The 25494-nt window shown below is 42.4% G+C and overlaps 1 protein-coding gene and 1 long non-coding RNA gene across 6 annotated transcripts in view; both read right to left on the bottom strand.

Moving 5' to 3' along the window:
• LOC137188635 (transcription factor COE3-like) overlaps positions 1-25494 on the bottom strand; it is a 171418-nt gene that overhangs the window by 48808 nt on the left and 97116 nt on the right. For 3 of the 5 annotated variants that reach the window (XM_067598211.1, XM_067598214.1, XM_067598215.1), the window contains exons 7-10: positions 15741-15822; positions 15534-15651; positions 10159-10292; positions 9037-9163 (exon numbers count right to left, since the gene is read on the bottom strand). In XM_067598211.1, coding sequence (XP_067454312.1) covers positions 9037-9163; positions 10159-10292; positions 15534-15651; positions 15741-15822 — 461 coding nt within the window. The remainder of the gene's footprint in view (positions 1-9036; positions 9164-10158; positions 10293-15533; positions 15652-15740; positions 15823-25494) is intronic. The other 2 variants (XM_067598212.1, XM_067598216.1) reach the window with 1 other exon arrangement.
• LOC137188815 (uncharacterized) lies at positions 19120-21224 on the bottom strand. Its single transcript, XR_010929539.1, has 2 exons — positions 21025-21224; positions 19120-19738 (listed from the first exon to the last, which is right to left on the bottom strand). It is a non-coding gene; the product is annotated as an uncharacterized lncRNA (long non-coding RNA).

Here is a 25494-nt window from a genome sequence, read left to right as displayed (position 1 = left end):
CCTCCAAAGGGTCAGCAGATAAATCTGAGGGGTGGTGAGATGATTAATGGGAGAGGAAAGAAGAAAAAACAAAGTTCTGATACACAAATCTGTTTTCAGTTTTTGGACTTTTTCTCTAATCTTTGATTTTTGCTGAAATATTGGATCATTTGAACATTTATTGAAATGAAAGCATGTGAGAAGTTTAGAGGGAAAAATCACTATTTGGTGGAGCTGTTAACAACTCATAGACATGTGAAATGTGACCCCGACTACACACTGCTTTTTGTAAGACGTCAAAAGACAAAAAGGTTGGAAACCACTGGTTTCATCTTTAACAATGTGTTGTATTTTAAAAGCTTGTTATATTATCCATTGTGTCAAATCTTCATCTGAAAAGTAACTAAAGCTGTCAAATAAATGTAGTGGAGTAGAAATGTAAATACTTGAGTAAATGCTGAATGGATGTAAACTAGCCGTCTGTTACATCATCATCACGCTCGTCCGTCCACATACTTTTGGCTGTTTCTCAGATATGATGTCACCTGTCTTCGTCTACAGCTAACTGCCACACCTGAGCTCCCAGCAGGCCTCAGTGAGGTGCATGCTGGAAGGGGGGGGGGTCAGGCGTGTTGAGACCTGCCCGAGGACAACACCCCCCCGCCCCCCCACCCACCACCCCGAGGGGAACCACTGCTGCAACCGATGGTAAATTATCAGGAATTATGTTTCATGTTGTGCACATTATTTATTTGAAGTGGAGCAGGAACAAACAGCTGTCTGCTCCAGTTTGAGACCAGTGGGCTCAGACTGGGAACACTTTCTTTCTTTCTTTAGAGGAGAAACAGAGTCTACATCAATAATCTGGTGCAAACATGATCTCCATATTAGGAATCAATATTCTCCCTTCTGACTGTTTTCTAAAGCAGGAACCACATCATCCTTCCTCCTCCTTGCTCTTCTTCTCTCCTCTGAAACTCTTCTTTCTTTTTCTCCATCATTTTATTCATCTCCTCTTCCTCCTCCTCCTCCTCCTCCTCCTCCTCGTGTCGCCTGAATCTCTGACTTCATCATCTCAGTTTCTCTTTCCACCCCTCCTCCTCCAGTACCCCCCTCACCTCCTCCTCCTCCTCCTCCTCCTCCCCCCCCCTGCTCCCCCTCTCCAGGGCTGCAGATCCCCAGGTGCAGCTGCAGGAGGGGGGGAGGTGTTGGGGGTTGAAATTAATGAGAGGAGCCTGGAGGTATTGACTTTCCTGGGAAAACACAGCTCTCTAAAAATCAGTGGCGGAGCGCCGCAATAACTCAGCACCCATCGATCCCACAACATCACCCCCCCGCCTCCCCCCGCAGGCCGCATTGATCCGTGCATTACAAGCTCTGAGGCCGGCGATGTGGACCCAGCAGCACCGCTGAGGAGAGGAGAGGTGATGAAACCAGAACAACCAAAAACTCCAAACCTGCACAACCAAAAAACTACAAAACTACAAACCTGCAGAACAAAAACGACATAAAACTACAGAAGCAAACAACAACAAGACAAACCCACAGAGCTGCACAGAATACAACCAATCAGAAGAACAAAAAGGTTAAAAAACTACAAAACAAAAAGATTAACTACAAAAGTGCAGAGCTGCAAAACAACACACAAAAAGCTTCAGACGTTTCATTGAGATATTTCCAAACTTGGACATAAAGAAGTGAAACTATGTGCTCGGAGAGGCAGCAGAGCAGTGTGTTTTAATAGGATGAGAAAGTGGAAGAAAAAGAGTAAAAGTACTGTATCTGTACATTAGGAAGCTCTGATCTGTTTGCAGCGCAGACGTGTCTCAGCTGCAGGAGGAATCTGTTTAATTCTCCTCTCAGGCTTCTTGTCATTCTGCTCAGTGTTTCTTGCCTTTGGCCAATTTTTTCAGAGCGAAGCCGCAGGATCAGATCCTGAAGCTGCTTTAAGCTCCAGAGAGGAAGAGAGACGGGAAACATGGGAAACACTCGGATGTTACTGCTCGTCACTTCACCTTCAGCTGCACCTCCACTGTGGCTTCAAGCCGTTGGAGTTGGAGGAAGAGAGAAACTCTCAGAGTTTTAACCTCTTAAACTCCACAAGGACGCCGGCATCCTCAGCCGACATCTGTCTTTCAGAGGCTGTAGCGGGCTCAGAGTGAAGACTCTGGTATTACATGAAACTAGATGACCCGAGGCGTCCGCTGGAACCAACCGTGGCATGTTAGCTTGTCAGGAAGTTACACTTAATGTTGGCGAGGGAAAAACTGGCACGGCCATTTTCAGAGGGGTCCCTTGACCTTTCACCTCAAGATATCTGAATGAAAATGGGTTCTATTGGTTTACAGACACGCCCACTTTATGCTAATCCCATGCATTTGCAGGCAAAAACATGCAGTTTTTTTTGCCTGCAGTATAAATGTGTTTGAGTATTTCTGCATACTGGGATCCATAAACAGTCTTGGAATTGCATAAATTGGGTCTGACTGGAAAGCTGAGACTGTTGTGGATTCAATGAGTCTAATTGTATTCATGTGTGATGATGTCAGTCCCCACAGTAGCCATTTCATTGTAGTGAGACCATTTTTTGAAACTTGACCTCACTGTATAAAATGACCTATAGTGACCTCGAGGATAATCACAGCCTCATGAAACTTTACAACCACAAACTGCAGACCGATGGTGTTCAGAGGATGTTTGGATTCCCTGGGTATACAGACAATAAAGGGTTTCTGAGTCATTTCCAGAACAGAAGTGCTCGCCAGCCAATCGCTGAAAAATGCAATTCTTACAGAAATCTCAAAATGTCAAAAGGTTTTGATACCAAATCACTACATCAGTTTTTCTAGGATGTTCCTCAAGGCCCTGGTGTGTTCATGTGGTATTCTGGAGGGATTTCTGACCATTTTTATCAATTCTCAAGTGGTCAAAAATGGTTTAATTTTGCACCAAATCTGTGTAACAGATGGTATCAACCCAGAAATTGCTGCAACAACTTTTGAGACATAACTGATGTAACTTCCTGTGAATGTCCATCATGATGTTCTGAGCTCTTATAAACTCTAAACCTTCAACATTTGAATAGGCACCAAACCAAAACACAATGTTTATTACAGATTTATGACTGGAAAAACTTGACACACAGTGCTGAGCTGCATATCAAACTAATCTTCAAGCTCCCAGCTTTCAGATGATGGATAACACTTCTATGTGGCAGATACTGTTGACCTGCTATCTCCTCCTAAACAACCCCCCCCCCCCCCCCCCCCCCCCCCCCCCCCCCCCCCTCCTACAGGTTCCTACAGGCTCCTACAGCCTTAATGACCTCTGGAACTTCCTCAAGTTCTTAAAAACCTGTGGAACCTTCTCAAGCAGTCCTATAGTCTCTTTAGTAATGGTTGGAACCTTATCAAGAAAGTCTGGAGGCTTATCAGTGACCCCTGGGGCCTCCTTAAATCTTCTGGACCCTGCTCAAGCAGCCCTACAATTTCCTTAGTAACTCCAGGAGCCTTATCAAGGATCCCTGGAACCTCCTGAACCTGCTCAAGGAGCCCTAAAATGTCCTCAATAACCACAGGAACCTTATGAAAGACCCCTGGAACCTCCTTCAGAACCTCTGAAACATATGCAAGGACCGCTCAACCCTCCTCAAGACCACCGGAACCTCCTCAAAGAACTTGTGTGATTTTTCAATGAGGCCTTGAACCTCCAGGACCTCTGGAACTTCCGGAAGGACCAATAGAACCTCCTTAAGAAATTCTGGTCCCACTTCAAGGACCCTTAAAACTTCCTTAATAACCCCAGGAACCTTATCAGAGACCCCTGGACCCCCCCTAAAAATCATTGGACCTTAAACAACCTTAAACAGCCATGAGACTGATTCTCTCATCTCACTTTGAGAAAGAAAGCAAACAACACAAGCAAATATTTCCTGAGATGCTGAAATATTTTTAAATTAAAATTATTAATTAAAAAAACCTCTGATGCTGCTCAGTTCATTCATTGTTTTAATCAAAAGCTAGCAGCGGTGTATTTCAGTGTATTTCAGTGTATTTCGGTGTGTTTTGGTGCGTTTCAGTGAGTTTCGGTGTGTTTCAGTGTGTGTTCCGGTGTGTTGTGGTGCGTTTCAGTGAGTTTCGGTGTGTTTCGGTGTGTTTCAGTGTGTGTTCCGGTGTGTTTTGGTGCGTTTCAGTGTTTTTCGGTGTGTTTTGGTGTGTTTCAGTGTGTGTTTCAGTGAGTTTCGGTGTGTTTCGGTGTGTTTCGGTGTGCGTTTCGGTGTGTTTCAGTGTGTTTCAGTGTGTTTCGTGTGTGTCGGTGCTTTTCAGTGCGTTTCAGTGTGTTTCGGTGCGTTTCAGTGTGCGTTTCGGTGTGTTTTGTGTGTGTCGGTGCGTTTCAGTGCGTTTTGGTGTGTTTCGGTGTGTGTTTTGGTGCGTTTCAGTGTGTTTCAGTTTGCGTTTCGGTGTGTTTTGGTGTGTGTTTTGGTGTGTGTTTTGGTGTGCGTTTCAGTGTGCGTTTCGGTGTGTGTTTTGGTGTGTTTCGGTGTGTTTCAGTGCGTTTCGGTGTGTGTTTTGGTGCGTTTCAGTGTGTTTCAGTGTGTGTTTTGGTGCGTTTCAGTGTGTTTCAGTGTGTGTTTTGGTGCGTTTCAGTGTGTTTCAGTGTGTGTCAGTGTGTGTCGGTGTGTCAGTGTGTGTGTCAGTGTGTGTCGGTGTGTGTCAGTGTGTGTCAGTGAGTCTCAGTGTGTGTCAGTGTGTGTCGGTGTGTCAGTGTGTGTGTCAGTGTGTGTCGGTGTGTGTGTCGGTGTGTGTCAGTGTGTGTCGGTGTGTGTGTCAGTGTGTATGTCAGTGTGTGTCGGTGTGTGTGTCGGTGTGTGTCAGTGTGTGTGTCAGTGTGTGTCGGTGTGTGTCAGTGTGTGTCAGTGTGTGTCGGTGTGTGTCGGTGTGTGTGTCAGTGTGTGTCAGTGAGTCTCAGTGTGTGTCGGTGTGTGTCTGTGTGTGTCAGTGTGTGTGTCGGTGTGTGTCAGTGTGTGTCAGTGAGTCTCAGTGTGTGTCGGTGTGTGTCTGTGTGTGTCATTGTGTGTCAGTGTGTGTGTCGGTGTGTGTCAGTGAGTCTCAGTGTGTGTCAGTGTGTGTCAGTGTGTGTCAGTGTGTGTCAGTGTGTGTGTCGGTGTGTGTCAGTGAGTCTCAGTGTGTGTCAGTGTGTGTCGGTGTGTGTCAGTGAGTCTCAGTGTGTGTCGGTGTGTGTCTGTGTGTGTCAGTGAGTCTCAGTGTGTGTCAGTGTGTGTCTGTGTGTGTCAGTGTGTGTGTGTGTGTGTGTGTCAGTGTGTCTGTGTGTGTCAGTGTGTGTCAGTGAGTCTCAGTGTGTGTCAGTGTGTGTGTGTGTCTGTGTGTGTGTTTTCTGTTTCCAGGCATAAAGACAAAGAGCATCTCAGTCAGACGTGTGCGAGTGTGAACTCCTGAAGGAAATGACATCAGCTTCTCTTCTCCTGTTCAATTATCCACAGCTCGCCTGTTCAGTGTTTAAAAGCTCGGCTCATTTCACATTCATGAACACAACAACAACAACAACACACTGCTGGCACCGCCAACACGCCGAGGAAACGCACACTGACGCGTTCTCAATCCTTAAAATATGGATGTGTAGATCAGATTAACTGGCGATGTGTGTGCACAATATGGCCGCCTCTCTGGCAGGAGGAGCGGGGAGAAGACTTGGGAGAATTACAAGAAACTGTACAACATTATGATGCAGCCACCTGTCCGGGTTCAGGCTCGCGCTGCCTTCAGGGACTTGGAGTTTTGTTGTTTCCCTATCAATCAAACCCAAGTCAGATGTTCACGTTTCTTCATTCGATTTGTGAAATGTGTCTGCTGATGCAGACGAACCTGCAGGAGGCTGAGATTTAAAGGACCAGAACACCGTTTTTACAGGTTTCACAACACTTACTGCAAATCCTGTGTATTTACAGCATGCTGAAGTGTTTTTATTTATTATGAGAGATTGTCTCATAATTTAGATTTAATTCTGGTAATATTTACTACAGGAGCGTTTTGCTTAAACCACTAAAACTGAAAGGTTGCAACTAATAATTTTCAATCCTGATTAATATTATAGTCTATGAATTGTTAGAAAATAGTGAAAAATGCCTGTTATAATTATCCACAGCTTCAGGAGATTCATTTAAAATGTCTTGTTTTGTCAAATTAAAAGTCCAAAACACAAAGATATTAAATTTATGCTCATCAATGACAAAGAAAAGCATTTTTTTTGGAATTTCTGGTTGAAAAAAGGCTATAAAGATCCTTTTATTGTATATTTTTGTCATTATTACTGCATATTAAATTATTCCAAACCCTTTTCTTGTGATAAACTGACATTATTAAAGAATACTAATATATATATATTTTTTAAAACAAGAAGCATTTGTCATCATAAACACAAACAGTGACTCATTCATCTCATTCAGACAAGATTCTCTCTTTAAAACATGGAAATATCTTGTAAAATATTCTTAAATATAAAGATATTTTGGGTTATAAGATGATAAAATATCTTCTATATGTTGAAACAGTCGTAATGTCCCACAACAACATTTCAGAGTGTTGCACTGCACTAATACACTAATATTAGTCATGTACTGTTACATTCAGCAGGACTTTGATGTTGTTTATTCCCTGAGTATATTTCTTATTTATAACTGGTTTTATTTTGTTTGTCATGTGGTTGTAACGTGTGTTTGGTTGTTTACACTCCTGAACAGCAGCTTCAATCTACATTCTGTATTCTAACTTCTTTGTGTGTTTTTTTTTTACTTCTCTTCCCACATCTCGCGTCTGACTAAATGTTCTGTGCTGTAAAATGATTAAATAACTGTTAAAGACTGAATGTGTTTTTTTCTTCCTCTCGCTGCTCATTTTTATGATTAAAATCATTTTTGCAGACTTGAAACTTGCTGCAGAGAGAAAATCCATCAGAGTCAACATCACGTCTCATTTTAACTGTTTTATTGTTGTTAGAATGATGATGCTGCGGCACAGTTATATGTTATAATAAGAGATGAATCACATTGCATCAACTCTTCTAGCTGCTTATCATAAGAAAATAATAGTAAAAGCAGCTCAAACTCAAACTTCCTGTGAGTCAACGTTCACACAGTACAGAAATGAACGGAAACCAGTGAACGCCTCTTACTGTTCTTTTATTTGTTTCAACTTTATTTTATTTTTTATGCATATTTATTCATCTCATTTTTATTTTTGATTCATATATCCATGTTTTGTTGTCATTACTTACTTTTGCTAAATAAAATATTATTTATATTATTTTTTCACGTTTTGCAGGATTTCTGGGAGTCATGGAGAGCAGATGCATCACTGATGGTTTTCTTCTTCTTCTCTATATTTATTTAGCTGTGATATATTAAAAGATGGCGGCGTGGTCCTTTAAAGTCCTGCCGGCCGTCCTGCGTGTTTCTGAGGAGGAGACACTCTAATGGACGCAGAGATAACAACAGGCTCTATTCACAACACATCCTCCACATCAAAGCAAAAAGCTCCAGGCTCTTGTCAGTCGTATCTGCAAATGGAATCACAGATTAGCATTGCAAAAGGAGGCGGCGGCCGCTCCGTCCATTGTGAGCGTCCGTCTCTCCCCTCCTGTGCGTCCCGCCGCCGTCGGAGGAGGCGGCGCCTCCAACAAAGACGAGAGCGAGAGGAAGAGAGCGATGATAAACTGGTGTTAAACAGAAAGCCCGAACACGCTCGCCTCTTTCACGACCCGACGCAATGACATTTACTTATCGCACTAAACAGCCTTCCATCTGACCTTTCTGCTACTTTGAATGACATCTGGATATTCTGACAGAATAATCGGGAATAGTAAAAGCACCGATTTGAGAGAGAGATACGGACACATGGTGGATGTTTAACTCCGGATGGCAGACAAAGACTCTGAAGGACGAGTTGAGAAGAAGAAGACAGGACCGTCACGCCGGGGGAGATGTTTACGTCACGTAGGGAGAGCCTGGTCCGTATCAACAAGACTCAAGTCTAAAGACCTTAAAGCTCTTCCTTAAAGCTCTTCCTCAAGCCCAGAGAGCTCCAGTCCAACATTATAAACTCATGTTGTTTGTCCAAACTTTGTTCAAACCCTCAAAACTTTATTTTAAATTCTAGAGGAGATCCCAAAGTTTCCAGAGATACCAAATCTGATGGATGAATTTTAAGTGATCTGGAGATGTTGAAGAATGTTTAAAGTGACATTTAAGGCAGTAAATCAGGGTTCAACATTCACTCAATAATATATCAGAGTTCATTTTTGTCTTTTGTCTACAAACCCGAGCATCAAAAATGGATTTTAGGTGCAAATTAACAACTTCAGATGCTAAAAACATTCTTTTTAAGAGACACAGCTCTTTGGTGATCAATAAAGTGTCTGATTAGTTGTTGATCAGTGAGGAAAGTCTCCAAAAAGACTCAAAACATTGTCTTACAGGGAGGATTTAATCCAAGACAACAGTCTGAAACCTTGAAAGTGAGGTGTGGATGATGATGTATGTACATCTAAAAACACCAACCGCTGTCCAATAAACTAATCAGTAAGATATTGATCTTCATCTTTTGTGATTAGTAAAACTGTGGGCTCTTTAAGTTAAAGGCGGGCAAATCTAGTAGCTTTTTGCAGCTGCTTCTGTTCAGGTCAGAACCAGAAAGTGGGACAATATTACCAAAAAAAGAAATATTTATGACAAAACAGCTAAAACACACTTTCAGTTTTTCTGCAGAACATTCAGACGTTCACTACGTTCACCAGAGGAAAGAAAACCTAATAAAATTATGATCTTTACCTTAACCACCATTAAAACACACACACACAAGTATTATCATCATTTCCAGAAGCAAACAGAACCTCTGATACAGTCTCCTCTTTACTCTGAGCAGGAAACTTTCCTCCAGTAAGAAGATTAAACTGGAGAAACTGGACGACAGAAGCAGCGACCGGAGGTTTTGACTTCCTGTCTGTTCATCAGCGAGTGTGTTTGTGTTTTATCGTCGGTCTTACCGGTGTAGACGAAGCGTCCCGGCGCTCCTTTGCAGAACTGCTTGGACTTGTAGGACAGCGTGACCTCCACGACCCCGGGGATGTGACGAGGGGGCGTCTGGACCCGGATGGCGTGGGGGGTGATCAGCTGCATGACGTCACACGCAAACACAAAAACACACACACACAGATACAGATCAGTTGCACCTGGAGACCAGATTCTTTACATTTCAACTTTAAGAATTGAAAGAATTTTGACAGTAAACCTGCAGAAAAACAAAATCTCTGCTCTTAAACTAGCTTGTTTCTTGTTTACGTGAATGTTTGCCTGCAGGATGAAATCTGCAGACAGCTTCTCCTTTTCCCTTGTTGCAGGACTGGATGTGCACAGTATCCATCCATTTATCAATATAAAGCTTCTATAGCGACTCAAAAACCCTCCAAATTTTTTAAAATAAATAAAAAATGAAGATTACAGCGTGATATTTCTGTACGGTGTTGATATGAAATGTCTTATTTTTTATCAGGTATGTAATAAAAACCTGCACATTTTTTCTTTCTGCAAAAAAACTTTGAGAGGAAAACACTCCGACTGGCTTCCTCCAATCTGGGTCAGCGTGCAGTCTGTTTTCAGGGGGATGCTGGGCTTTGGAGTCCGTCTGCTCGCCGCGAGACGACGCTGATCAAAGTGAGGAGCTCCGTCAGCGGCGTGTGATGTGAAGCGAACAGCGTGTGGAGGTATATCTTCCCTCCTTCCCCCTGCCAGGTGTTCTGCTCCTCTGGACTTGCTTCAATATTTCATGGCGCGCCGTATGCGCAGCTCCTCCCGCAGCTCAACACGCACTAAATCTACATATTTTTGGGGACATGCAGACCTGGCGGAGCTGCAGATACAGATGCAGGTGTTTTTACCGATGTGTGTGTGTGTGTGTGTGTGTGTGTGTGTTGATGAATGTGTGTGTAAAAGGAGAAGATGGAGAACATGATGTACAGTGTGTGCAGCTGTGTTCAGTCTGTGAAATCTCTGGGTCAGGTGATCACAGGTGGAACATCTGATCGTTCTCCTATTTACAGCTCTCAATCAGGACACAAGCGTTGCCCTCTTTTGTTTTCATAAGAAGTAAAAATGTAGTTTCTTCTCACCTCACTCCAGACCAGCATGGTGCCGAAGACAACCTGCAGGCCGTCGAAGAAGTTGTCCCCGATGAGGATGACGGTGGCGCCGCCGGTCGTCCAACCCTCGCTCGGGCTGATGGCTTTAATGCAGGGAGTGGCTGCTTCGGAAACACAGGCGACACAACAGAGCCATGAGACATAAAATAACTCACAACTAAATATCTTACAGATAATAAGAGAAAGTTTAAATAGCAGGTCTCATTAATTACTACATTAACATAAAATTACATATTTACACCTTTAAAAGAACTGTGGTTCAGGTTAGCTAACGTTTCAGTTGAGGTTAGAAAAGTGTTCTGTTTAACAGCTACAACAGTTTAATTAAGTTTTAGCACTTAAACCATTTGGTTGATGTAAGCTAACAGTTAAAGTTAGTTAGAGCGGCTAAAAATATTGTTTCAAATTTCATTTTAGCAGATAAAGTTTGTTGTTAGCCTTTGAGTAACAATTTCAATTTATCAATCCAAGCGGTTAGCTAAAATGTTAGCTAAAAATTCAGTTACCAGCTAAAACAGTTTTGTCAGATTAGCTAACGTTTAGCTAACAGTTTAGTTTAGCTTAGTTAGGTTTTCAGTTATCTAAAACAGAGTTTAAAACAATGTTAACGGTACATTAATAGTTTCAGCTATTTAAACAGTTTGCATGAGGTTTACAGTTGAGGTTATAGCAGCTAAAACAGATCTGTTGAGTTTGGCTAAAGGCTAAAGGTTACAAACTGAAACAATTAGGTTCAAGTTAGCGATTACTGTAAATTAACGGTTCGATTTAACAGCTAACAGCAGTTAAATTAAGGGTTCAAATTCACCTCCTCAAACTGGTGGAGTTTAGCTAAAAGTTAATATTAGCTGCTAAATAATGTTGTTTCAAGTTTCAGTTTAGCAGCTAAAGCAGTTTGGTTCATGTTAGCTAACAGATTAGTTTAGCAGTCAAAACTTTAGTTCAGGGAAGCCAAAGTCTTCCTTCCTCATAGAAAACTTGTGAATCAGGAATTTAAGCCAAAGTGTGTCAGACTACTTCCTGTTTCTACTTTGTTTAATTTTCTTGCCAGAAAACTCACAATTTTTTGGAACAGAGCTTGTGATTAGCACTTAGTCTGAAGACAGAGAGGACATTTTAATACAACTGAAAGATTTTAGGCAGAATACATTGAACAGAGTAGACTTTCACTAGATTACAGATTTTAAAATGTCAGTTTTAATCTCACTGTTTGGGAAAAGTGTGAAGCACTTTGACCTCCAGCTTCCCTGTTTACCCTTCAAAACAAGACTGCTGTGTTTTAGAGTAAGACAACAAACCTTTAACACAACTGCAGCTATTTATTGAATTTACTCAGTTTTCTAACAAGCTTTCAGGCAGATTTCCATCCACACAGGACACATCAGCCAGCAGCCTGTTAGTCCTCTACTAATACATGCAAAATGATTGGTTTTCCAGTGCCATAGAGATCAATAAGTGGTATAAACAGTGTCTCCGTGATGACTAGACTGAGCCCAGTCGAGTCAGACAGGCGGACGGACTGATCAGAGGCTCCGCAGGTTTACAACCTTTTCCCGGACCGACAGCCGTTTTATTGGGAGGATGATTTGATATTCCAGTCAGAGCTTTGGGTTTTCTATTGTTTACTATGATGTGATCTATAAAGCTGTGTTCAGACTCTATTAAAACATTCCAGTTACAATTTTCACTGCTATTAGTGGAGCCATGTCCAACTACTATAAGTTACTGGCAGTACGAGCCAGTGGAGAAGAAATCTGGTGAATGTGTAAATCATCTTCTTCATTGTTTTTAATTTTTTTGTGGTTCTCTGGCTTAATGAGACAGGTGAGGCACTGACACTAGTGACCTTAATAACACATGTACACATTACCACCAGATAACATTTCTCAAAATCAACTGTCAGGCCACAAGACGAAATGCATCGATTTAACACTTGAGCAGTTCTTCATACTAATCATTTTAAGGGAGTTTATAAGTCTATAATTGAATATAGTCTGTATTAAATTGGTTGATTACATTAAAAAACTATAGAAACTGTAATCAAACAGTTATATGAGTATTTGTAGCATAAATAAGATATTAAAAATCAGTCATGTAAAATTGTATTAAGGCTTAAAAGGATGAAACTGTTGTTATTTCAAATGTTTTCAAAAAATCTCATAAATCTTTGTTAACAGCTCACAAATGTACAGTTTCATTTTTAAGAAAGTTTAATTCATTTCGTTACTCGAACAGGAAATAGTGCATTTTTGGGGACTATTTTCAGCTGCGTATTAATACACTTTTAATGTTCTAGTGAGTAATTCTTGCCATGTTTAGTGACATACGGATGTGTAGCTAGAAGTTCAGAGACTACACTGATTTTAAAGTGAAGGATGAACTTTTTTAGGCGCTTCAGGACCTTCAGCGCCGCCGCCAATCACAGCAACAACTTTTAAAAGTCGCTCAGAGTTTCCAGATGAAAGCAGCAGCAGCAGAAGAGGGTCGAGGCTTCTCCCGCTCCGAGTCGATTGTCATCTCCTTATTAATTTTCCCCTTTTGTCACAGCAGTAAACAAACAGTCCGATGGGTTCGGGGGGGGGGGTGGGGAGGGGACTGGGGGACTTTCCAATCAAATGAATAGAGCACAAAGGCAACGAACAGGCGGCGGTGGAAAGTTTTATCACGGGGAGGAGGGAAGCTGAGGGTTCGTGACAAAGCCGGGAGCAGATGTTGGGGCTTTTTATCGCCTCTGAAAACATCCCAGTCTGGATGAGATGAAAGGCCCCAAGCTTTCCTCCGTGGGCTGCCGTACAGGGCTGTCTGGTAAACAACGGGCCCCTTTTGGCCCCTGCAGGACACCGTACAGTGCGCCCGGCGCCCTCTGAGCGCCGCTTCTGTGCATGAATGTTTAAGTGCTGATTTGATGAAGTTTCCTCAATGTCTCAAGGTGAGAAAGAAGTGCATCTCAGCCAATGGGTATCACTGACAGATTGGTGTCAAATAGCGTTTGTTTTATCCCTTTGGACGTGCCAGACAGGTGGGGTTTGCCACACAGGATAGCAAAGTAAGGATGGAAAAAGTTTGGGCATTCATGGGAGGTCAGCTTAATCCGCTTTTTCTTTGATCAACAACCTTATCCTGTCTGAAACGCCCCCAGTGTGATAAACACCACCCATCTGGTGTTGCAAGTAGGTTAAACCAAACGAGACAATTCCATCACTGGCTCCTGGAAAAGCCTCAAACTTTAAAACAAGTCGAGGGAAACTGCAGAGGTAGTTCGTTTGGGGGGTGAGAGACGGAGGACACGATGGGTGTTTGATGTCTGACTGGTGCCAAATTGCTTTAGGGTTTGTTTTACTCTGTTGTACATCTCAGATGGGTGGGGTTAGTCTCACAGGACTGAATGATAAGTTTCAGGAAGACAGGAGTGTATGAAAGTCAGTCCAGTCTACTTTTATGTGACCGACATACTTATCTGATACTTTCTGATGACCTGATATGGTAAGCCCCACCAAACCGGTGTACCAACTAGGTTTGTTTTAATTTTTTGGAAATGCCAGATGGGTGGAGATTGCCAAAGAGGATGACACAGTACAGGTACTTACACATGATCGGAGGTGAAACTGCTCTACGCTGGCGCCCAACCAGGCAGAAGTGTTAACCTTGGCGTAGTGCAGCGCTCGGTGGCAATTTCAAATTCAAACCATTTCAACTTTGACCTTGGTCGCCGCTGAAATTGCAAAGTGAGTGTCTGTCTTATCATCTGAAGTGTCAGATACACAGGATTTATCTGAGAGTCAAGTTATTTTACCTTTCTGTGACATCTTACCTGATACTATCTACATTATATTATACATGCATTATATATTCATTATATTATCATAAACCCCACCCGCCTGGTGCTCCAAGTGGGTCGAAACAAACAAGAGATTTATTCATCTGTACTGTAGTAGCTGAAAACTTTTAAGGGAGTTGAGGAGAAACTGCAGAGCTCAGTGGTGGGGAGGTGAGAGAGGAAGTACACAACACTTTTCTGAGTTTGATTTACTCCATTGTATGTCCAAGGCGGGTGGTGTTTGCCTCCCAGGACTAAATGTTGAGTGTTGGAAAGTTTAGACAGATGTATTTAAGGTGAAAGTCCACTTAGTCCACTTTTTAGTTAGTGATATTTTTACCTAATACTTCCTGATGCCCTGATATGGTAAGCTCCACCCCTCTGGTGTCCCACGTAGATTAAAACAAGCAAAGAAGTTACACCATCTTTCCTAGAAGTCTCAAACTTTTAAAGGAGTCAGGGGAAACTGCACCGTTGGGTGGTTTGATGGAGGAGAGAGGGAAGTCAGTTTGGCTGGTGATGTCAGATTGGGCTCAAGTAGTGTGTGTTTGTTTCACCTATTTGGAAGTGCCAGACAGGAGGGGTTTGCCAAATAAGATGACACACTGAGTGTTGGGAGTTTTAGAAAGACTTTTTTTTGACTAACATTTTACCTGAGACAACCTAAATGACATTACGTCATAAAGCCCACCCGTCTGGTGTTCCAAGCAGGATAAAAAACAAAAGACTTATGTCATCACTCCAATAAAAATCTCATTTACACAACTTCAGAGGACGTTAGAGAAGGAAAATACTGTTCATTTGTTAAGTAACAATTGGTGTCAAATAGCTTTGGCAAATACATTTTATGTTTGTTTTACTCTGCTGAAGGTTTGTTTACCTCTCAACATCTTTTCTGATTCTGTCTGGAAAGCCTGGTACTGGTGTGATTAAGCCCCACCCATCTGGCACCCCAAGTTGGACGAAGTCAACAAGAGACTTATGTCATCACTGCTGGAAGTGGCGCAGCGAGGCGGAGGGTTTTATTAGAGTGGGGACAGGCGAAGTGGTATTAAAGTTTACAACTTCAGAGGAAATGTTGCCGCTGAGTTCCAGCCTCCGAGTCGAGTTTCATCGTGTGAAGTTTATACTTTAGCGATGCATTTTATTTGGTCGCTGTGGACGCTGGAAGAACAGAGCGTTTGTTCGTTGCCAGCCTCGCCCGACGGTGCAGGGGCGTCCGACAGGAGCTCAGGCAGGACGGACGACTTCTGCAGCTGGACGCTTTCATATGAACCTGATGTACCTTTAAAGCACAATTTCCTCAAACTGCCTCAGTGTTCTGCCTCACTGCAGAGCTTCATCCCACACTTTCCTTCGCACTGGTTTTTGCTCCGTTTTACTCTGTTTTTGTGTAGTTTTGCACCATTTTCCAATCAAAGATAAGGCAGTGAAGGTGTATTTGTTGTAAAGATCACACTAACTGTGATCATATGAGGGTTGAAGAACATCTCTCCATTTATCTCTGAGTCTCTGAGCGACGTCTTACCTTCAGAGGGGTCCAGGCGCCGGGCGCGGCGGCCATGTTTAGAGTTGTTGTGGACGAACATGTTGTCTGACACCGCCAGCACGTGACCGTCCACGTTGACTGTAGTGGACACCACCACCTGCACACGCAAACACCTCCGGGTCATTTCAAACAGACTACAGAGATCAAATAAAGAGTTGATCAGTGACGTCTCAGGTGTTTTCTTACCTGGAACCTCCGCATGTCTCGTGGGTTTCCTGCATTTTTCAAACAGTTCTGATTGCACTTGAGGAAGAACTTCAGGAAGAATCTGAAAAGAATAAAACAAAGAAAACAGAGCAGGTGAGTCTCTACAAAAAACATGTGCAGGATGAGAGAGGACAGGGACAGGAAGATGAAGCCGGACTCAGCTGGACTCATTTCACATCAGGACAAGTTTCACCAACAACAACAACAACAACAACACCAACAACAACAACAAGACGCTTTGACTCATTTAATTATACCACAAAGACAATAATTTAATGATAAACTGGGTTAAACTGTATAATAAAAACATTTCTTCTTCTTGTTTCTGTTTCTTGTTTCGTCTTTTCTCTCAGCAGCAGATGAAATTTTCATTCAGCGGCGGCGTCTCGACAACGACAGTCGACACTTCCTGTAGACTTATGGCATCTCATTAGGAGACGCCTTTTGATTTTTCCTGCCGCACGTCCGATCTCTCGCTCGCTCTCTCGCTCGCTCGCCGCCGTCTGTGATTTACGCCGATTTTTACGGCAGCAGAAGAGTATTGATTGGGAATGGATATCAATGAGGACGCGGGCGGTAATAACCCGCAGCTTCGGAGGAGGACAGTGGGACTCCTCGCCATCCAGTCAGAATGGATTGCAACCTTAATGCATTTCCCACTGCCTTGTAATCTCTGCACATCCATCTCTCGGACCATAAGCCCCCCCTCCCGTTCTGATGGAGCGCTCCCTTTTTAATTGCCACATTATCACAATAATAATCCGGGCAGTTAACAAGCGGCAAGGTCGCAGACAGACATGTCACATTAACCAAAGGATAACCTCTGCAGAATACCCACACCCCATCTTTTTCCACCTCCTCCTCCTCCTCCTCACTCTGCAGGGGTGGGGAGGGGGGGGGGTGGAGATATAAATGGGGGCTCTGTGAGGTCGGCATCGATTTCCACCTCAATAAGACAGTAACAATATCTTAAAAACACACAGCAGGAGCTCAGACTGCTTTCTCTCTGGAGTCTGAAGGTATTTTTACAGCTTTCTTTACCTTCAGTTTAAAGCCTTAAAATTACATGAATTCACCCTTTAATAAAAATGGGATTATAAAGGGAAACTTAATGGATAAATGGATGAATTATAACATATAACAGAAGATGTTGTGTTAGATTATATGTTTGTTTTAAAGGCATAAAAATCCCTTAAAACTACTCAACTATTATTTTTTAAATTAAGTGAAAAACTCAACTGTTATTAAGTAATTAAGTGAAAACTAAGGTGTGTGTGTGATGAGTTTACACCTTAAAACATCTTAATACATTATAATTGTATATAATTCAAAGGTTAAGGTGCTTTTATGGTCCAAATTAAAGGGAACCTGCAGTGTAATTTGTACATTTTAAAGGTTTTTAACCTTTAAAAACTGTTAATTCATTCAAATAAAATCCCTTAAAACATGTTCATGTTTTATATTGAATCTAAATGTGGAGTAAAGCTGCTACACACCTGAATACTGAGTAAGAATCCTTTAAAATATTATGAATTAGCAGCTGAAAATGTTTCACATTAAAACTTTAATGACAACAACAGAGTCGTCATATATTTCATACTAAGGGGAATGTCCCTTTAAATTAATGGATAAATGAAGGGATTGATTAGATGAAGGTGTGTAAATCTAAATATCTTGACTACGGTGGAATCAGTAACTGTGTGTAGTTTTATTGTTAATATACATCATCTGTGTTTCTCTTAAACATAGAAAAGGTCAGAATACGACGCTGTGACGGTGTTTCTTGGGCACTATTTCTTTGCTAGGAAGCAGAACGGTCTCCTGTGTGCTGTGAGGATTATTCAGACTCCTCCGTTTTTGGAAAGAGACATCGGCGTTGAAAGACGGAAATCTCCGAATCTGGACCAATAAAAGCAAAACAAAGAGAAATACTGTACCTCTGGTTTTATTCTGATTTGGGTGAACTGAGCCTTTAAAGAGACACCCTGAGCACTGAGGGGGTGGGGAGGGGGGGGTTAGAGGGAGATGGACGGTGTGTGGAGTGTGTATCGACTGAAAGTTGATCTGCTGCTCTGGAGGCTCTAATGCCCTTTATGGCAGTGAACAGAATAATATGGAGCTCCATTCAGATGATACTGAGTCCTTCAGAGAGCTGATATGGATCAATAAGGATTGAATTAAAACGCAGCTGGAGACAAGACGAGAGGAGGCACACACACACACACACACACACACACACACACACACACACACACACACAATGATACACTGTGATACCATACACACATATACACAAATACACTTATAAACCCACGATACACACACACACACACATCAATACAGACTGAGACACAATGATATATGAACACATAACACACATATACACACACACACACACACACACACACACACACAGACTCACACTAATACACAAACCAGTATACAAACCAGTACACACACTGACAATAATACACACAATCACATGGACAAAATCATCACTGTATACACACACACACACGCACACACGCACACACACACACATATATACAGTATATAAACACAAACACACACACACTGACAGTAATACACAAAAAAACACAAAATCTGACATAAACACACAAAACATACGATACATAAATACACAGATTATACATACACACAAATATCTACACACACATCAATACATGTCGATACACATGTACACACACACACACACACACATTACATATCTACGTGAACACAGTGACAACAATACACACAAAAATATACACAATCAGACATTAAATACACTGTGAGACAAAACGCACTGTAATACACACACACACACACACACACACACACACACACACACTCCTTCATCTCTAAGCTCCTCCCTCCTCAGTCTCTGTGGACTCTGTATGATCTGCTGTGTGTGTGTGTGTGTGTGTGTGTGTGTGTGTGTGTGTGTGTGTGTGTGTGTGTGTTACATCCATTGTCTCCATACTTAAAGGTGTTTCTAATATTTTGTCCACCTCATTTATCTGAATTAGAGTCGATTTAAATATCAGAAACACTAAAGTCCACCAACAACACAAACTGCAGCCTCCAAAATAAACATAAAATCATCAATAATAAATAAAATAAACAGTAAGTGAACTAATAAACTGCAGAGTGATTGTTCACACCAGCATCCCAGTGATGTATTTATGCACATTAACAAGAGCAATCAATCAATCAATCAACCAATCAATCAACTGGAAATGTCTTGTTTTGTCCTCAACTCACAGATCTTCAGTTTACTGTCATAGAGACTAAAAAACAGAAAACATTCACATTAAGAAGTTGAATCAGAGAATTTTATCATCTTTTTCTTTAAAAGAAATGACTCAAAACGATAACTGGTGATAATTGTTTAATTTTCTGTGTATCGACTAATCGTTGCAGCTCTAATTTAAACTCTGAATATGAAGTTTCCAACTGTTTGAGCAGCTGAAGGTTCTCAACATGCAGTTACAGTTATAATCTACTGAAGATGAAACAGAGAATCTGCTGTAAATCCAGACAAACACACATGTTTCACACATTAAACGTCCTGTGAATCAGCTGTTAGCAGACAAATTCAGGTTTGTGGAGGTTTATTTGTGATGCACATCAGAGACGATGACATGTTTGGACGTGTAAAGTCACTGAATCTAAAACTGTAAGAAAACTACAACGACTGTTTCCATCATGACAGGAGGAGAGAGGACAGAGAGCGTCTCCCTCCTCCTGATTGAAAACTTATTAAAACATCATAAATAATGAAGCAGAGCGTACAGCCGGGGCTCTGTCATTAGCTGCTGCTTCTTCCTCCTCCTCCTCTTCTTCTTCTCTGGCTCTTAAAGAGGAGGTGAAGATAATGAGAGAGACGGAGTCCGCCAGTGTAAGCTGTCACCTCATTACTGCGCCCAGCAATCAATTACAGCAGGACGGAGTGTGAAGCTTGATGTAAATCACTGCTGCAAGGAGACCACACACACACACACACACACACACACACACACACACACACACACACACACACACACACACACAGCCTGGACACATTAGACCCAGCAGGAGACAGATCTGCTCTCTGCTGCTACAAACTGAATCTGATCAACTTCAATTTGCTTTATGTTGAAGGTTAATTCACTTATCAATTCTCCACATTTTCCATCACTTTTCAGGCCGAGTCCTTCATAGACAGCCGTTAATTTACAATCACTTCAATGTACTCAAGTACTGCATTGAAGTACAGTTTAGAGGTACTTGTGCTTTACTTGAGTATTTCCATGTGATGCTACTTTCTACATGTCAGAGGGAAATATTGTACTTTCTACTCCACTACATTTATTTGACAGCTTTAGTTACTTTTCAGATGAAGATTTGACACAATGGATAATATAACAAGCTTTTAAAATACAACACATTGTTAAAGATGAAACCAGTGGTTTCCAACCTTTTTGGCTTTTGACGTCTTACAAAAAGCAGTGTGTAGTCGGGGTCACATTTCACATGTCTATGAGTTGTTAACAGCTCCACCAAATAGTGATTTTTCCCTCTAAACTTAACTACATCAAGCTCATAATACTTATGTACTTTTACTGCAATACTTTAACTACATCAAGCTCATAATACTTATGTACTTTTACTGCAATACTTTAACTACATCAAGCTCATAATACTTATGTACTTTTACTGTAATACTTTAACTACATCAAGCTCATAATACTTATGTACTTTTACTGTAATACTTTAACTACATCAAGCTCATAATACTTATGTACTTTTACTGTAGTAGGATTTTTCATGCAGGACTTTTACTTGTAAAGGAGTATTTTTACATTACTGTATTGGTACTTTTACTGCAGTAAAGGACCTGAGTACTTCTTCCAGCTCTGGGTGCAGCTGAGGTGTTTCAGGTTGAAACTTTGAATGTGAAATAATAATTTGGAGATCAGTGGAAACATTCTCTGTAACTGGAAACCAGTCTGTGCAGCAGCAGCAGAGTATTTTCTCTCTTCTCAACAACTGGGATCACTACCAGTTCATCTAATGTTATAGTGATCAAGCTCAGCTCACACTGCTTTCTGTAAGAAACCACTGGTTTCATCTTTAACAATGTGTTGTATTTTAAAAGCTTGTTATATTATCCATTGTGTCAAATCTTCATCTGAAAAGTAACTAAAGCTGTCAGATAAATGTAGTGGAGTAGAAAGTACAATATTTCCCTCTGATAAATATACTTTTCTTCTGTCTTCACCTGGTTTGCAGGACGATGATGATGATGATGATGATGATGAAGATGATGATGAGTTTTTGTGGACAGACGTGAACGTTTTCATGATCGATCGAGTGTTTTGCTGCCGAGGCCTTTTACTCTGAACAGAAGGAGGAACTAACGACGGCTGGTGTAATTGTTCCAGCAGAGCGACTTTAAAGCTAATTTAGCTGGTGTTATGAGGGGAGGGGGGGGGCGGGGGGGGCGGGGGGGTGAGGAGGGGGGGACGTCGGTCTGACTTCAGCGTTTTCAGCCGGCCACTCCGCATGATGTCACCCCGACCACACCCAGTGCACTATGGGAAGCAATTACGTCGGGCTCAGATTACAAGGCCCTGCAGACGCTGATGAACACACAAAAACACACATGTACAGGCCGTATGAACACACACACACACACACACACACACACACACACACACACACACTTTGAAGGCTGAGGGAGGATGCTTAGCCTGGAGTACACACACACACACACACACACACACACACACACACACACACTCCCTGGAGTCTCTCACTTATTACGTTAGGCAAGAAAGAAAAAGAAGCAGAAAAAAAAATCAATATTTCAGCAGGAGTATTTTTAAAAGCTGCCATGTTGCCAATCGCTGCCGCCGCCGCCGCTCACCCTCACAGTTTGATGCTCTCTGTGAGAAGCCACCATGCAGCCCGCCGCTAGCAACTTTACCACCTGACCACCCGGCGAGTCCAGGCCAGCATGCAGCCGCCGCCGCCGCCGACATCGGCTCCTCACGCGGGATGACAAAACTGAAATAAAAAAAGCACAAAGCAAGCGTGGCGAGCCGAGGCCGCCGCCGAGCTACAAACAATCCGTCCTGGTTAACCCCGCTAACCGCCTCGCCGTCACATCTCATTTGTTTGCAGCTAACGAACAAACCGTGGAGGATTTGCGGTCGAGAAACAAAAGCAAAAAAAAAAAAAAAGAAATGAAAAAAGAAGGAGCTCGCAGGCAGTTTGTGCTACAAGGAAAAAAAAAACATCAGAAGAAGAAGAAGAAGAAGAAGAAGGGAAGGCGTTCGTCGAAGCGTCGCCTCATTAGGAGGTCGAGTAAAGTCTAATATTGACTCTGCCGTGTTGTTGAAACGCCCTCTTCAAATAATTACTGAGGAATTCAGATGATGCTCCTCTGCAGCTAATTAGGATATGAAACAAGAGCAGCTTCATGCCCATCACCATTACATGATGATTCACTGGCCTCAGCGCACTCTGCCTGTGTGTGTGTGTGTGTTTGCTTTTGTCTGGCCTTATTACAGCACATGAGCGAGCTGTGTGTGTGTGTGTGTGTGTGTGTGTGTGTGTGTGTGTGTGTGTGTGTGGATGAGGGCGCTCCTTGGCTCTGCTACACACCATCAATAATTCACAAGCCAAGATGGCAATTACAGGACCATGTACAATCAAACTAAATATTTGATGAGGCACTAAAACAGTCCCTGGAACAGATCTGCCTCTGTCTCTCTGTCTCTTTCTATGCCTCACACACACACACACACACACACACACACACACACACATAAACATCGCCTCTCTACTGTTTATTGTCACAACACATTAGGTCCTCGGTCCCTTATTCCCAAGACTTTGTCTTGACACGCAAAAGCAGTTTATTCTGCTAAAAGAGCCTCGCGCAATTCATTTGTTCCCTCTGAAATATTGAGTGCCACCATTATGCATTCTGGGAGGCAGCAGATCGCCGCCGCCTCGTTTTTGTCTTTTGCAAATAAAGCGACACTGACGAGAGCGAACGAGTAACGAGGAGGAGGAGGAGGAGGAGGAGGAGGAGGAGGCGTTGCATTAAATATCTGAAACTAATCAATCTGAATCGATTGCAATAAAAGATGAGATGCTAACACCCTCCTCCTCCTCCTCCTCCTCCTCCTCCTCCTCCTCTTCCTTCTCTTCCTCTGTGACCAGAGGGAAATTTTCCTGCATTAAAAATAATGTGACACAAAATCCATCGCAAAAAAACGTGGAGTAACATGATGACTCCATCGCAGGATCGAACACTGAAATCTACGAACACATGAAGGAGTTTGTCTGCAGGGAGGAATATTTCAGCTCTGGCTTTATTAAAGGGGACATAATCTGCTCATTTCCAGCTCTATATTTATATTCTGGGACTCCACCACTTATTTATCTTCTACTGGTCCTTTATGCAGCCCCTCAGTTCAGCCTCTGTCTGAAACAGGCCGTTTTAGCTCCTGTCTCTTTAAGGCCCCGCCTCCTGATGAGCCCACTCTGTTCTGATTGGTCAGCTTCAGGAAGCTTCCTACGTAAACAAACTTCCTTCTTTACTCCAAATGTCAACTTCTCAAATCCATCCGTACATGTTGGAGCTGAACAACACATGGACACACCTTAGCAACCACCTTAGCAACCACCTTAGCAACCACCTTAGCGACCACGGCTACAGAAGGGACAGCTGTTTATGAGCATGTGTGATGATGTCAGCTCGTCTGCATAGTAGCAGGTTGAAGCCCTGAGTTTTGACTTGCAGGCTGCATTTCTACATATGTTCACCTCTAGTTTCTGAACTTTGACCCAAACATCCGACATCAGAACAGGAAGTAAATAAAAGAAAAGCAGAATATCTTCCTTTCTTGTTCAAGCTACTGAACTTGTTCTTCTCAAACCTGAACAACAGAATGTCCATCAGCACCTTCACAAACAGTCCTTTATGGGCATTTTGCTGCCAGCTGAACTCTTGTTGAAGTATTAACTGTTTAAAGTCACCAGTGCTTGACAGAGATTAACAAGGTGCAGGTACTCAGCAGGCTCCTGCAGTATCTGGGGGCGTAAATCAGTAATTTGAGAGTAAAGATTACTAATAAAGCAGGAAAAGCACAGGTGCAATTAATAACATTAACGATGGCCTGGTGTAGTGCAGGATGGTTCACCAGTAGGGCTCCGTTGGACACTGGTGCTTCTCCTGCAAGTCAAACTGACACAAAATACTAATTTATGTCCACAGTAATTTAAAAAAACAGCCGCAGCACAAAAAAGATTTATCCAGCAGCTTTCTAACTGAAGTGGACCACACAGCAGCTGCTCATTTTTAGCTCCTCTTACACAATAATAGCTACACCACAAGCTCCTACAGTCATTACAAAGCTGTGGTGCAGAGTAATAAGCAACAGCACTCAGCTGTACAGCAGTCTAAAGCAGTGAGGAAGACGACGCGGGGCAGAGTTACGGAAAGATGGTGGTCAGGGTGAAAAGAAAGCAACAGTTGACAGGATGTCTTTGTGTGTCCAAGCTTCCACCCGGACCTCCTCCCTCCTGAGGTTTCATGCTTTAAGAACAGCGCAGGACTTTCTTCTTTGGTGGTCATTTTAAGCTGTCGTTTTTTTCAGGAGAAGACCAACAAGTCCTCCAGACGACCATGTGACTCTAGAACGACACACAGCAGCAGGATGACATCATCAACACGTCACTGTTAATCAATACTGATGATTGATGATGTGGCAGCGCTGTGGTTTAAAGATGACGGTTTGGGTTAAAATGATCACTTTGTTAAGGTCAGAGAAACATGTGGTGGGTTAAAGTTACTACTTCCTTAGAGTTAGGCCACCTTCGTCGTCATGGCTACAATAATAACCATGGGGTTAAAGGTTAGGGGTCATGTAAACTGCTGCGGGTCGTTGGATGGCGTCTGTCACTCAAATGTAACTGTGGGTTGTTTTCTGTGCGACTGACAGTTACGACGTCGATCTTAAACGCTCCACAGATTCATTACAGGTCGGATCGTCTTCAACGAGACGACGGCGAGTATTCAGAGAAAAGAGGATAAAGCGCCTGTGTGGATCCGAGTTCCTGCTGCCGGAGCCGACAGGAACACGGCAGAGATGTTTTAACATGAAAGTGTTGTAGATTCTTCCTGTTTGTGTTCAGTTGTTTCCTGGTAGCTGGAGGTGAGACGTGTGTGTGTGCGTGTGTGTCTACAAAATGTGTTTGGCGAGATGTGTATGTATATAAAAAAAAAAAAACACATGCTGAGTTCCTGGAGCGCAGCGATGAACAGAACATCCCATAATTATTTCATACTGCCTGAGAGAGAGAGAGTTTTTTTTCTCCCACAGTGAACTCGGGTTACTTCGGTTCCTCCTCAGCTGTATTTTGGCAGCGTTGTCATGACGATCAGCATATTTGTCTCCGAGATTGAAAAATCATCCGTGTGACGCAACGCTGCAGCCACAGTGTGTGTGTGTGTGTGTGTATGTGTGTGTGTGTGTGTGTGTGTGTATGTGTGTGTGTCCATGTATATGTGTGTGTGTGTGTGTGTGTGTGTGTGTATATGTGTGTGTGTATATGTGTGTGTGTGTGTATGTGTGTGTGTCCATGTATGTGTGTGTGTGTGTGTGTGTGTGTGTGTGTGTATATGTGTGTGTGTGTCCATGTATATGTGTGTGTGTGTGTGTGTGTGTGACATCAT

The sequence above is a fragment of the Thunnus thynnus genome, chromosome 9, assembly GCF_963924715.1.
Source record: "Thunnus thynnus chromosome 9, fThuThy2.1, whole genome shotgun sequence".
NCBI lineage: Eukaryota > Metazoa > Chordata > Actinopteri > Scombriformes > Scombridae > Thunnus > Thunnus thynnus.
Note: the sequence above shows the minus strand (reverse complement) of the source record. Positions and strands in the feature narration are given on the sequence as shown.